We start from the raw sequence: 14,621 nt of genomic DNA, 5'->3' as shown, positions 1-14,621 counted from the left end.
GGTTTGGTAAAATTACAATACGTGTAGAATTAGTACATGGAAATTATAAAATTAAAAATCACCTCTATCGGTTCCCTCACATGTTTTGGTAAATTACTGGAATTGTATTGTATATTGTAATAGCAGCACACTGATTTGTAATTTTACTCATATTTTGTTTGGTAAAACATTTTTAACTTTACAAAAATTTTAAACATTGCAAAATATCGAATAATTTCAAAAACTAACCAACTCTTAACCCTAAAAACAACATTGATTGCTGCAAATCGCATCAAAATCGGTCAATTTGCTCGAGAGATAATTAATTTTATAGAATACTACAAAATTATTTTTTTTTTACCATGAGTCCCATCAAAAACGATTGATTCGATCGGAAGATATCACGATTAAAAATTTTCAAAAAAGTATATTTTTAAAAACCACTAGATTTTCGAATTCGAAGAGCAGAAAAAGTAGAAAAGTTCTCTTTTTGAGTTCGAAACTTCAGAATCAATAATTTCTCGAGCGTTCTGAAGTTGTACATGTCGGGAAGTTTTAATTAGATATTACAATAATACTTTTTCCAGAACATCATGTCATTTTTATAGAGTAGAATAGTATATTACACATCAAGGGCAGTAAAGTAAGAAGCATTATTATTAGTATTAAAATTATTATGATTCTCAATTTGACCATTTTTTAAAGTATTATAATCTGATTTCTTTTAGACTAACACATACATAACTTTTTTATATATTTTTTATTCTACTGACAAACAACTATGTGTTAATTTTACTAATCTCAAGTTCAATATAAGTTTTCTTTAGAAGCAACTATATAAAATTTTTTTTATCATATTATTAATAGTTAATAATTAAAAAATCACATTTTATAATTGGACAACATTATCATTAACTTTATCATTATTTTAAATTATTATGATCTGATTGCTTTCAAAATAGCACGGACATAAATTTTTTATTCATTCAAATCTCAGTGACTTATACAATTATGTATTAGCTTTAATAATTACAAAGTTAACTTCAATATTCACAAATTTGAAGTTAGTTTTCTTTGGAAACAACAAAATACAATCATTTTTCTTATCAATAGTTCGATCACATTTTATAATTAGGAAACATCATCATTATTCTTGGTATTAATAGTGATGTTGTTAATAGTGCAGTTGTCAAATTTAATAACAGGGGACATTAAATTAAACGCATTTGATATTCCTTTATTTTTTTATTTCACTCAATACCTCTCTGGTTCTTTTTGTAGACTCTTTACTTTGTTTTGTAGCTTCAGCTGTCAACCGAAAGTTTGGATTATTTTCTGGTATTGGTTCAAACGGAATGTCGAAGTCTAAATTGTTAATTTCTACTACATTGTGTGTAAGTGAAGGTATGGTTTCTTCATTAGTTATTAGTTCATGAGCAGATTTAAAAGTAGAAGTAGGCGGTTGTGGATTTTGCAGATCTAGGTTACTTGAAACGTTTGATAAACGAGTCCTTTTGATTGGCGGATAAGTTTCTTGAGATTGATATATGTTTTTCTTATAAACGGGCTAGTGATTATCTGAATAAATTGTTCTATTGAAGATTTTTGTCTTGTTTTGTAATGAATTTTCAATGTAATCTTCAGCGACACTGCTAGACCGCCATCCTACATGTTGTTTAATAGTGGTAAGACTGGCTCTAGAGTTTGCTAGCAGTGTCGTTGAAGTACAACGAAAACAATGCCCCGTATAAGCTGGTGGATTGGATGAATTCAAAAACCTTGCAATATTTTAGGATACGATACAAATTTTGTTTTTACCCATTGGTTGACGAATGCAATGTCCACTTCTGTAACATAAGAAATTTTTCATTCGTGCAGTTTTCAGGCCGTAAGCGATATATTTTTTGACAAGGTTATAGTACCCGGGAAAAACGGATTAGATCTGGCCATATATGAACAGATCTGGCCAGATCTTTAAATTGTCTCTATCTGACGAGATCTAGCCAGATATAATCAGATCTGGTCAGATCTTTAAATTGCCCGGGTAAAAAAGATTATATATAATTATATATACTCATACATAATTATATATGAAAAATTGCCCTATATAATTATACAGAATTATTTCCATAAAAATAAAAAAAATCGGCGCGCGCGGGAACCGAACCTTGGACCTGACGCTTGAAAGACTAATTCATTACTTATTTACCTACGAGACTTACTTGAAGAGTAGAGTTTGTAATAACTACAAGTAATGCAAATTGTATCCATGATCGATGCGTAATGAACAAAATTTTTTATCAAATTTGCAAATTATTAATTATCAATATACACTGATAGAAAGATTTATTAACTTTTAACAAATTAATTTATTGAAAGACAATTATTTAATTTATTAAATTTTAAATAAATATTTTTTAACATTCAATAAATATTTATTTGGAAGGAAAGTATATTTATTAAAATAGTTTATAAGTATTTATTAATAATTAACAAATATAGTTATATCTGGCCAGATATAATAAAATCATTTCATGGTGAATTTGTGGTGTATTTTTCAACCCAGATATAGTTATATCTGTTTAGATCTGATCAGGTACGGCTAGATCTGATCATGTTTGATGCATTTTTTTTTTGTCAAATTGAATTTCGTTAAAACAGTTTTGTATTTATGGTTTTTCAAGGTTGATTTGCAATGACTTAATTTAATTTATTAGTTGAATATATTGTGATATTAAGTAATAAGTTATCGGAATACATTTAAAAGACTCCATTTAAGACAAAATAAAATTTGTTTTCGTTTATTTATCTTTTCTTGTGCATATACGGTAGTGATTTTATTTCAAATATTCATTGATATAATTAAGAAAATAAGATAATTTTGTGACGACCATATTTTTATTTTACAAATAATTTTTATTTGTAATATCAGTTCTATTATTATTTTATTTCTATTATAATACTATTCTTATTTGTGTAAGCAACGCTATTCTTATTGCCGAGGCTGACGGCTGTCGAGTATCGTGAGGCCCGAGATCTGTGACGTAAGGTCTTACCCCCAGCCCGTGACAAGACTCGCCTCCACTCAACGAGGGTTGAGAGGACTACGAGAGAGATTGTTAGGGGCATTCCGACGCCACCCTTCATGAGGACCTCACGCGATGGGTCCTAGTACAACACCACCCAGTTATTGTCATCCCTTAATTATATTGGCTTTTATTAGATGTCTCATTCCGTAGTCATTGTCGGGTTATTACTTGTAGATGTATAAATAAATATGAGTGGTATACAAAATATAAACCTCGAGTCTTACAGATCAGAAGTGGGATTGGAAATCCGTGTTCCGTGGAAGGTGTGGTGTATTAGTGTTATTATGAGTTATAATATATTAATTATAATTGAGAAGTTATTGTTAGTGCAAATATTGTGGTTTCGCATCAGTTTCAAGGTCAATAGGTTGAGTGCTGGGTCAACTCTACTCAATCCTCAAATTTGGCTACTTCGTAGTTAGATCACCCAAGGTCATGTTACTACATCTTCGAAAATTGCAACTTCTCTGAAAAATTGAAGTAGTTAAGAATATCCATAGCTGCGGTCGAGATAGGCTTTGAAGAGGCGTCGTACTTGCAGAAGGAACCAGGACTAAAGCATCTGGAGAAGGTGGAGTTATGAAGAAGCAGAACAACTCAATGGTGAGCTGTTTTGCAACCGAAATTGCATTCTCAGAGAGTCCACCAGCAATCGGTGCAGAGAATGGATGATGAGTTCAACGCTGAAGAAGTTACTGGATTCAACGTCAGAGCGATATCAACAACGAATGATTACGATAAATTAAATCATCAGCAAATAAGGAATCAGGGCCTAAAGCTGGTCAACTCATTATCGCTCATTTGGTAATACGACACTGAGTGTCAGCGTTATAATGAACGATAAATTTGGTAATGTAGAATTTACAAGTAATTAATTATGATACAACTTGAGTTGGTATATTAAGAGGTATAATCAAGTAGGCTTAGTAATGCTTGCTCGATAATAAATAAAGTGTTATTGCAAGTAGTAATTGTAATAACATGAAGAAATAGTAAATTAATAAATAATGAAGCAGAACTCCGAATTATGCATACCGGATGTAGCATTGATATACTTGCGCGATCAAGTAGTGAGTACTCGCTATGCGGTTCCAAAGAATGTTGTCGCGGTTATAAGTAACTATACATTTTCAAAATAAATAAGCAGTAGTCTTAATCAGAATCACAATATAATTTAGTAACGCCTTGATTTTTAATCGTTACAATTGGATATTAGTTAGCTATAAGAGAGTAGAATGATTGATTTTATTAATGTGGAGTTATTGCAAATTGCAAAGATTAACAATTCGGAAAACGAACTTATTGTTAGGTATAGTTAGTATATATACTCAAATCTGATTGAAAAATAATGAATAAGCATGTTAATAATATATATAAAATATATGACACCAAGTTTGAAGAAATTATCTTTGGCAAAACTATAAAATAGAACCCGGTGGTCACATATATTTTGTGAACAATACACAAAGGAGAAAATAGAAACTAGTAAATAGTTATAACGTAGAAATTCGAAATGCCTAAATAACACATGTTGGTATAAAAGTGTTTCTAGTTAAAGTCTTTGAAAAGTTCAAAATATCCTTTTCGTTAGTCGTTGAAAATAAATATTACGTGTGTTGCCAGTAACTCAATAAGTAAAATTCATTGTTGGTAGAAAAATTATGTTGAGTCGAGTTTAAGAAAATTTTAAAAACATAACAACACAAAACAGATGGTTTCAAGGACATAGTATTAGAATTACTATACGAGGAAACCTCGGGTTTAGTTTTCTCACAGCCGAGTCTTTATCTCGCAAGAAACCCTTGTTTTATTGCCTTATTGTAAGTACTCAAAAGTTGAGTGGCAACCATGTGTCGGTTACGGGCTAAGTAAACTCATCGGTATAATGCACAAAGTACGAAGTAGTCCTACAATAGATTGTAAATAATTATTGTGTACTGTATTATTGAAATGCTCCTCAGCATTGATTGTAAGCTAGTTAAAACGAAAGATAATTATCTAATTTCACCAACCTTACGTTAGTATGATAGCACTATCATTTGAGTTAGAAAAATCAGATAGTTTTGTAAGAGATGTTATTTAACAAATTTTAACGTCCCGTAATAATATCGAATTGGCTAGACATTTTTAAACAAGATGTAAATAAAATTGTTAAGCGTTTGATATCGTAAAGTAGAATTGTCAGTTATAAATTGACAAAGTATATAGTTGATGGACGAAAGTTAAAGATAAATAATTAATAATATTAATGACTAGCAGTCTACCCCGGCTTCGCAGGGTATTTAACAATAATTTGAAAATATAATATAGCCTATGTCATCCGGGGATAGTGTAGCTTCCCAACGGTGAAAGAATTTTGCAAATCGGTTCAGTAGTTCCGGAGTCCATTTAATGCAAACAAACAATCAACTCTTTCCCCTTTATAATATTAGTATAGATTATTGAAGTCAATTATTTGTGAATGCTAGGTCATTAATTGATGTACTAATTGCATACTAGAAAGATGAAGAATTAGATGAGCGATTAAATAATTCAGCACTATATTCTAAATTCATATCGGTATTTTTGCGAAGAGTTATCACTGAGCATTGTTAATTAATATCGCACAATACTCGGATGAAGTTTGCAAATTTAAATTGTAATCGAAATTATCATTTTTAAAATCACCATGTGGTATCGGACTACTACGAAATTATTGAATGCCCTGCCGACAGAACAAGATTTTAAGATCTTAAAGTAATAGAAACGTCAGTCAACAAGATCGATATTTACGTAATTGCAAAATAGTTTGGTTTGAATCTGTACAGTAGCGCAGTTACTGTCCCTTAAACAATAGTAGTCTTGTTTAAGACTGCGGGTTAATTTTACGACAAGTAATAGTCAGGTAGTAAACTCAGGTCAACTGGACCTCAAAAAAAAAAAAAGGGGTCGTGGATACTGGTTAGAGTATATTGTCACATCAGCTATGAGGTATCGGTTGTTAGAATTGCTATGGTTTAACATTGAGTACGTTGAGTATCTTAAAGTAAGGGGAATCAGCTATACGTCCTTCTTGGATGTTGAGTGAACGAAATGTGGTTTCTCGTACCTGTATAAAATATGATTGAAATTCAAGCTAGAATTTCAGCGATAGAATATGTGAGCATAGTAACCATTAAAAATTAAATAAAATGATTATTAAGTTATTGTAATTAAGGCTTGATGAAGATAAGATTTATATATCGTCGAGAGCATTACATCTGTCTCTAGCTAAAATGTTAATTCATGTCTTCAAAGTTTCTGACTAGGCTTCGAAGGTGGTCCTGACGAGTGCTGAAGTATCAACTCGTCTGGGATACGTCTGTTGCTCGAGTAACCGTTGTACAGATATTACCAAGTCAGTATGGACGGCAGCGATAGCTGTTGAAGATCTTTCAACAATTGACGATAGTGCATGAGATGCACGAACGTGTGCATCGAGTACGTCATGAACCGTCATTATGATTGTAGACGGAAGACCAGGAATCTTGAAGGGATTTCAGTGGTAAGACGTTACATCGTCGACACTCTTAATCTGTTCTAGGTAAAAAGCTGAGTTGGACTATCACGTTGGCCGTTCAACTCTTGACAGTGTAAAGTTAAGCGGTTGCAGCAACAATCGGCACTTATTAGTGCGAACCTGGAGGAGTTGGTGAACAGCTGGAGTGATCCTGAGCTCCGTAGCAGCAAGGATACTTCATTAGTGCACCGAATATGACCTAACTCATTACAAATGGAGGCCAGATGGAGGAGGATTTGCATCCTAATGCTGGCTAGGGAGTCATCGTCCTAGTAGTTGCGTCGAGAGACTGCAAGATTAGGGAATCGATCAAGTGCCGTATGGGAGTAGCTTCTCCGCACTACTAGTGGTTTAATTGGCGAAAGCCGATATGAGTCGTGTGATCGATGAACGATCGGGCGGTCAGTAATGACCGGGCGACGACTCCAACGTCCTGGTGGTTACGTCGAGAAACTGCGAAGATCTTAATCGATCAAGCGCCGGTTGGCGGTGGTTTCTCCGTACTGCTAGTGGTTTTAATGATATCTGTCACGAAGCATGCAATCGTTATTGAGTACTAACGACGTAAATGGGTTAAGCTTGAAATTGTACGCATGAAAATTGAATGGAATGTTAAAATTTAGAGCTGCAGACAAGCTATGGCAAGTAGTGATTCGTATCCGGTGGACGGCTGAGTCAGATACGAAGTCACTGGTGCCAATTGGTCGGCTCTAAAGTTTAAGCATGTATGACTGGATCAGCGGTATAGACACATGCCCTGAGTCTAGTAGGTAGAGGATGCACATGATTATTGTCTAATTGTAATGTGTTGTTGATTTTTGATAAAAACGAGAACGGCTTTGATCTTACAATAGGAATGGCTGCATGATATTGCATGATATCTTATATTTTTCAAATGCTGATAATACTCGAATATTATTTTAGGTCGAAAATAGTGATATAGCAGGCAAAGTGACATGGTCACTCGAACGAGCAGCTGACCACTAGTCGCGAGGACGCGAGCATTATCAGGACGGCCGACTGTAAGCAACGCTATTCTTATTGCCGAGGCTGACGGCTGTCGAGTATCGTGAGGCCCGAGATCTGTGACGTAAGGTCTTACCCCCAGCCCGTGACAAGACTCGCCCCCACTCAACGAGGGTTGAAAGGACTACGAGAGAGATTGTTAGGGGCATTCCGACGCCACCCTTCATGAGGACCTCACGCGATGGGTCCTAGTACAACACCACCCAGTTATTGTCATCCCTTAATTATATTGGCTTTTATTAGATGTCTCATTCCGTAGTCATTGTCGGGTTATTACTTGTAGATGTATAAATAAATATGAGTGGTATACAAAATATAAACCTCGAGTCTTACATTTGTCATATATAATTATTGTTGGCAATATAAATTCATTCTGCCGCATTTATTTATTAAATTATCAATGCTAAATCGTAAAAAAAAATTATTAAACAGACTGCCAAAAATTTGTTATAGTCTCAGAACGATCCTGTAGAGTTGTGAGAGGTAAATAACGTTTAGCTCTCAGAGCTCAACGATGTAGAGTTGCAAGAGCCAAACGGTATTGTTACCATAAAAAAACGTTAACCTACTGGAACTTTTTACTACTAACTAACTACTATAGAGTTCCTATAGCAAAATTTTTTTCTCCGTGTGGTCAGATATAAATAGATTTGACCAGATATAGCTATATCTGGTCAGATCTAAACCTTTTTTCCCGGGTATTGATTCATGATCACAAAAGATCGTGGCTAATAATTTTTGGTGTCTCGAACAGATACGATGAATTTAGATCCAACATCTTCGACATCATTTTGATTTAAGTGGCCAAGTTCTTTGCATCGCATCGCTCCACAAAATCTTAGAATTAGAATGACCTGAAACTAAGTAATTTCATTACGAAATAATAATAATAATAATAATAATAATAATAACAATAATCTTTATTCATTAGCAAAGATGCTATTTTTGTACATAATCATTAAAAGTTTTGGTACAAAATTAATAATTTTTCTTAATATAATTTCTTAAATCTATTTTATATATTTTCATTCTCTTTTCACTTTTAATATTATCTGGAAGTCCATTGTACCAATTATACCCTTTATAACTTAAGGTCCTTTCCGCGGTGTGAGTTCTCGTGTTTTTTATTCTCAGTAAGTCTTTTTTCCGTGTATTATAGTCGTGTTGTTCACCAACCAACTACATTGTATTAATTAAATACGATGGTGCCATTCCTAGCACCATTTTTTGAATCATAATACAGCACTTATACACCATTATCTGTTTAACTGACATCCAGCCTAATGCTTCCAACATATCTTTAATTTTAGTATATTTATTTACACCTAAAACAATCCTCATCGCTCTATTCTGTATTTTTTGTAAAACAGTCATTTGTTGCTTATTATAGTTTATCATGTAGCTAGGGCAGTAATCAAAATGTGGACCAATTACTGCTTTATAGATGGTATTTTTGGTCCAACAGCTAACTGATTTATTTAGACGACAAATTATATTAAGCTTTCTGGCTATTTTTTTGCTCGTTTCAAGTATGTGGTTATTAAATGTTAAATTATTGTCTATTATAATACCTAAATATTTGGTCTCTTTAACTTCTATAATACTTTCACCATTTATTTTAACATTTCAACTACCCATTTCATACTCTTTTCTCACATCATGTAACATCATAAACACAGTCTTTTTTACATTTATTTTTAATTGATGTTTTTTAAGCCATATTTCAAGTATGTTTAGACATTTGTTCAATATATACTCTATTTCTTTAACATTTTTACTAGCAAAATATATCTTCATATCATCAGCAAAAAGTCTACAGACAGCACCCTGTTCTTTCATTAAATTTATTATTTCATTAATATACAATATAAATAATAGTGGACCCAGCTTAGAGCCTTGAGGCACACCATGTTCAACATCAAGCTTCTCCGAAATACTATCATTAAATTTAACGACTTGTTTTCTGTCTTTTAAGTACGATTTAAACCAATTCAATACAACGCCACCAATCCCCCATTTACCTAAAAGTATCAATAGTTCATTTCTGTTTATTGTCTCAAATGCTCTAGAAAAATCAATGAATACAACACCTATGTATAGTCCCTTATCAATATTATTTCTCCAATCTATCAAAGAACACTGCATGGCTGTTTCGCATGAGTGCTCTTTTCTGAATCCAGATTGTTCCTCATTCAATATTTTATTCATATCAATAAATTTCTCTAGTTGCTCTTTTACTATACTCTCTAATATCTGTTCGATTACTGGCAATGGATTAATTGGTCTAAAGTCAGAAATTTTAATACTATTTTTTATTTTTTGTATTGGCACTATCGTAGATATTTTTATACTATTTGGTACAACACCGGACATAAGCGATCTTTTCATGATATTTAATATAATATTCCTGTTGAAATTCCATATATATTTTAAAATTACTGAATTTATATCATTATTATATCCTTTATTATCATCCAAATTCTTTATAATTTTATCTACTTTATTTTCATCCAATTCATCAAATCTATCCCACTTCTGATCATTACTATAATTGTTACTTCTACCATCTATCGAAACATAACCTATATCTTTTACAATTTTGTCAATACTGTCCACAAAATCATGGTTAAATTCATTAGAGATTGTCAGACTATCCGTTAAAATTTTACCATCTAGTTCAATACTATCAATAACATTTTGATCCTTTTTACTCCCGATCAGTTCCTGTAACCTTCTCCAAAGAATTTTACCATCATTTCTGTTTTCATCAATATTTTTATCATTATAAGCTCTTTTGCATTTCCTTAACTCATCTAAAATGTCATTTCTTATTCTTTTGTAATTTTTAATATCTTCCTCTAGCCCTGAATTTTTCGATATATAAAATAATCTATCTCTATCTTTCATTTTTTTAACCAAATCTTCTGTTATCCATCCTTTATAAGGTTTAGATTTACAAATTATTTCAGTTTTTGGTATTACCACATCAAGAGCATCTATCACACTACTATTAAATTGTTCTAACAATACCTCTACTACATCACTATTTTTTATCTGACCATTTGACTTAAATTTATCAGTAAAGACATCAAAAAATAGATCTTGATCTAATTTCTTGTAATTTCTTTTTTTGATCAATTTCAAATTATTATTTTTATCTATATCTAAATTGGTATCCAGCATAATGATGTAGTGGTCCGATATCCTTGGTGATGGCAACACTTCAGTACACAAATCAAAATTCGAGAACACAAGATCAATTATTGTATCTGATGTCAAGGTTGATCTCGTCGGCACTTTAATTAATTGATTGAGCCCCATCAAGGTACACTCATCAACAAATTTCCTAGCATAACGGTCTTTGACACTGCCAACGTCTAGGTTGAAATCACCTACTATTATCAATTTCCCCTTATCAATATAATTTTCGAATAGATCCACCATATTAACCTTAAACTGACTCACACGACTGTTTGGTGATCTATACACGTTGACAATAACTAAACCATCACTTCCACCAATCTGTACCACATTTACCCACGTTCTATCACTGATATCAGTACTATTTAATAAAACTTTGAATTTGTAGTTCATTTTAATATACGTTATTACCCCACCTGTACGATTGTTCACAGTGTCTGTGCGTATATGTCTATAATTTTTAAAACTAATTTCGTGATCCACGACATCTGAAGCAGTGTGTGTTTCTGTGAGACATATCACATCTGGCTTCACAGTATCTAACCAATTTTCTAACACGTCTTTGTGTCTTATAAATCCATTAATGTTTAACACAACTATCCCAAATGATCGTAAAGTATTTTTTATTAAATACTCTTTTTGTTGTAATTGTTAATAGTTATAATTAATATTTTTTTGTGCTCTGTTTATCGCTCTTTTATAACATTCACACTCTAGATCATTAGCACAGTGATCAGTTTTTATACCATCTAGTTTAAAGTCATTCACCATTTTGACACAATTTACACATTTTTTTATCTCATTTTGACAGTCTTTCTCCCAACGATTTTCAGAGCATTTGCGGCACTTAACCTCATCCTTACAATCCTTCGCATAATGGTGAAAACCCCAACATTTGAAACACCTTAGAATACTCACACAATCAAATACGCGGCATGAATTCCAATCCAGTTTTATTTTTGTTTTGTCAGTTAAAAATTTATGAGTTTCCGGATCTACCTCCATTATAATCACTCCAGTTTTATTTTTACTAACTAATTTCTTTTTTATTATCATTTTAGTAGCTTCATTTGTACTTACTCCATTTTGCTTTTTTATCATTTCAACAATTTCCATTTCTTCAAAATTTTCCATAGTGTCACTGTCAACATCAATGATTTTTAATTTTGGCGATTTTTTGTCCGTAACTCTAACATTATATTTAGGTCCCATATTTTTTTTCAATTCACTAGCCAATTTTTCACGATCTTCTTTACCCACGCATCCAATGACTACTTTTCCTGCTTGTGTTTTTTTCAATCTTTCAACACCTACTCCCAATCTGCCTATTTGAACTTTTCTTTTAACATCAATAAAGGTTTCATTACTGTCCTGTTTTTCTTTAGGTTCAACCACTACTGTCTCCGTTTTTGATCCTTTTAACTTTTCAGCATATGAAGATTGCTTTCTTGTCACATTTATTTGTTCAATTTTTCTCTCAGTATTTATACCAGTTAACTTTTTTATTTCAAACTGCACAATCTCCCTCACTGCCTTCATTAAATCTTTTTTGAAATCTTGTAAAACTTCTATTGCAATAGATTTAAACTCCTCTCTAAATACCTCCATAGAATAACCTATTTCCTCCATTTTTTCCATAATAATGTCAATTTTTTCACCAACATCAGCAACATCGGTTTCATCTTGACATCTTTTTCTCTTGTTTCTAGATGATATAGATGATGCCACACTCATATTATCTGATACATCATGACCTACACATTCAACAACTTCACCTAAATCATTTGTAAATTTATGATTTTTTATCAAACATCCTTTATGAAATGACTGACTACATCCGTTACATTGAAATGGTGTTTTTAAGTTTGTTTGTTTACACAAACAACACGTGTATCTCTGGGGTGTCAGTGGCTTAGTCTTATTTTGTGTCTCCATCTTCCGTATTTACTTTCACCTATTTTAACTGTTGGTAAAACTAACACTAGAAATTAGACGCCAGCGGCGCCTATATCTCGAGAACCTTCAACTACTAGCAAAACAGAGTATATATAATGAATTTCTAACCAAGATAAATTTCTCAACACGAATTAATTTAAGTCTTTATATTAAATTAATTATTTAACCCCCTATCACAATTTATATCTCAGAATGTAGGTAAAATTTTTACAAACATCTAATATATAAAATTCTCGTGTCACAGTTTTCGTTGCCATACTCCTCCGAAACGGCTTGACCGATTTTGATGAAATTTTTTGTGCTTATCCGGTATCTATGAGAATCGGCCAACATCTATTTTTCATCCCCCTAAATGTTAGGGGTAGTCCGACCCTAAATTTTTTTTTTATTTTTTAGACAAAATTTTTAATTTCTATTTTTTTATGATACAACATACAAAAATACATACAATCCTCAATTTTCACCCTTCTACGATCAACCCTTATTTTTTAATAGCCATTTTAGTAATTTAATCATTTTTCCTCTCCGGTCGAAAACTGATCAACCGCCAGATGTCTACAGGTGTCACTTCTGACCCAGTAAACAGCACGGAGTAGGGATGAGAACGAAGCCGGTCTCCTTTCGTTCTCACTCCCTACACAGTTGTCGGACATCATTATTGTTTATACATCAAGTGTAGTAGTAACGTTGACAATTATTATTTTGCTATCTCAGTGTAATTCTCATATTAACTTTTAATCATTCCTATTTTATCAATAATAATTAAATTATCAATTTTGAGTGTATTTTGCACGATTAGTTAATCAAGTGATTTTATAACCTCAAAAGTACTCAACACGTGACACGAGCTTCCAATAACAACGGATTTTGTGTTGTAAGTATACTTTTTTTTATTTATATCGAAAATGTTGTTGATCTTATAAAAATGTAATTTTAATTTAATTTTATTAAAAAAATGTAATTGAACAATTAAGATTTTCATAGTTTCCAAAAAATCAATCATTATGAATCTTTATTTTGAAATGTCAATGGAAATATTGGTTGTATGAAAAAATTATAAGAGACAATGTTTTCATAAAATTTAATTTTTTACTTTTGTTTGAAAATTTTTTATATTTTTGAGAGATTGATATTGTTTAATAGTGTTAGTGTCATAATTGTTTAATTAATGATATATAATTTTAAGGAATAAATTATAATAACTTAAAAATAATGTTTGCCTTTTGTTATTTTTATATTCCCTCATCGTTCACAGCGCTCCATGCTTATTTCACGCATATACCACATTCTTACATACATACATACTTACAATAAGTAAGCTATTTTTTGTCTACACTAGAAATTACTAGGAAATTATTTATATGGCAAAACAACGTTTGCCGGGTCAGCTAGTTTTGATATAAAAACACATCGAAAACGGAGTATCAAAAACACGTCCGGTCATAATAATAATAATAATAATAAGGATTTACGAGATCTCGACATCAAAACCCGTAAGGTTATCAATATGAATCGGAGCATGCACCCCAATTCATCAGTCGCCAGATTATACCTCTCCCGGTCCATCGGTGGAAGAGGTCTGCAGAGTTTGGAGCGGCTGCATGATCGTTTGGTCCTGGGCTTAACATTCGAGGTTGTCAATTTCACTGCAGACGAGGATGACTTCCTTATGCAAATCGTACATAAACATGAAAATGTGCATAAGGGGTCGTTCTTGTATAAGGCAGCTATATATGCAGCAAGAACCCTTGGTCTTGGAGAGATAAACGCTCTTACGGAACTCCGAAAGGAAGAATTTAAGAGCGTCATCAGGAACGCCGAGGAAAAACAAC

At 32.3% G+C, this 14,621-nt stretch overlaps 2 protein-coding genes across 2 annotated transcripts; both read right to left on the bottom strand.

The window, feature by feature from the left end:
- Positions 1 to 1,203: 1,203 nt before the first annotated feature.
- Positions 1,204 to 12,582, bottom strand: LOC123269592. The gene is made up of 2 exons (XM_044735426.1): positions 11,468 to 12,582; positions 1,204 to 1,214 (listed from the first exon to the last, which is right to left on the bottom strand). The coding sequence occupies exon 1, from the start codon at positions 12,565 to 12,567 to the stop codon at positions 11,485 to 11,487; it is 1,083 nt and encodes a 360-aa protein (XP_044591361.1). The 5' UTR covers positions 12,568 to 12,582; the 3' UTR covers positions 1,204 to 1,214; positions 11,468 to 11,484.
- Positions 9,259 to 11,226, bottom strand: LOC123269702. Its single transcript, XM_044735538.1, has 2 exons — positions 10,853 to 11,226; positions 9,259 to 10,756 (listed from the first exon to the last, which is right to left on the bottom strand). Exons 1-2 carry the CDS (start codon positions 11,224 to 11,226, stop codon positions 9,259 to 9,261), a joined length of 1,872 nt encoding a protein of 623 aa, XP_044591473.1.
- Positions 12,583 to 14,621: the final 2,039 nt, after the last annotated feature.

The sequence above is a fragment of the Cotesia glomerata genome, linkage group LG7, assembly GCF_020080835.1.
Source record: "Cotesia glomerata isolate CgM1 linkage group LG7, MPM_Cglom_v2.3, whole genome shotgun sequence".
Lineage (NCBI taxonomy): Eukaryota > Metazoa > Arthropoda > Insecta > Hymenoptera > Braconidae > Cotesia > Cotesia glomerata.
Note: the sequence above shows the minus strand (reverse complement) of the source record. Positions and strands in the feature narration are given on the sequence as shown.

Excerpts from the sequence above, each read along its gene's own strand:
- LOC123269702 (XM_044735538.1), bottom strand. The coding sequence starts at position 11,226 with ATGAACTACAAATTCAAAGTTTTATTAAATAGTACTGATATCAGTGAT. Across the intron at positions 10,757-10,852 it reads TTTGATTTGTGTACTGAAGT|AAATTACAAGAAATTAGATC; the intron begins GTTGCCATCACC and ends GATCAAAAAAAG.
- LOC123269592 (XM_044735426.1), bottom strand. The coding sequence starts at position 12,567 with ATGAGTGTGGCATCATCTATATCATCTAGAAACAAGAGAAAAAGATGT.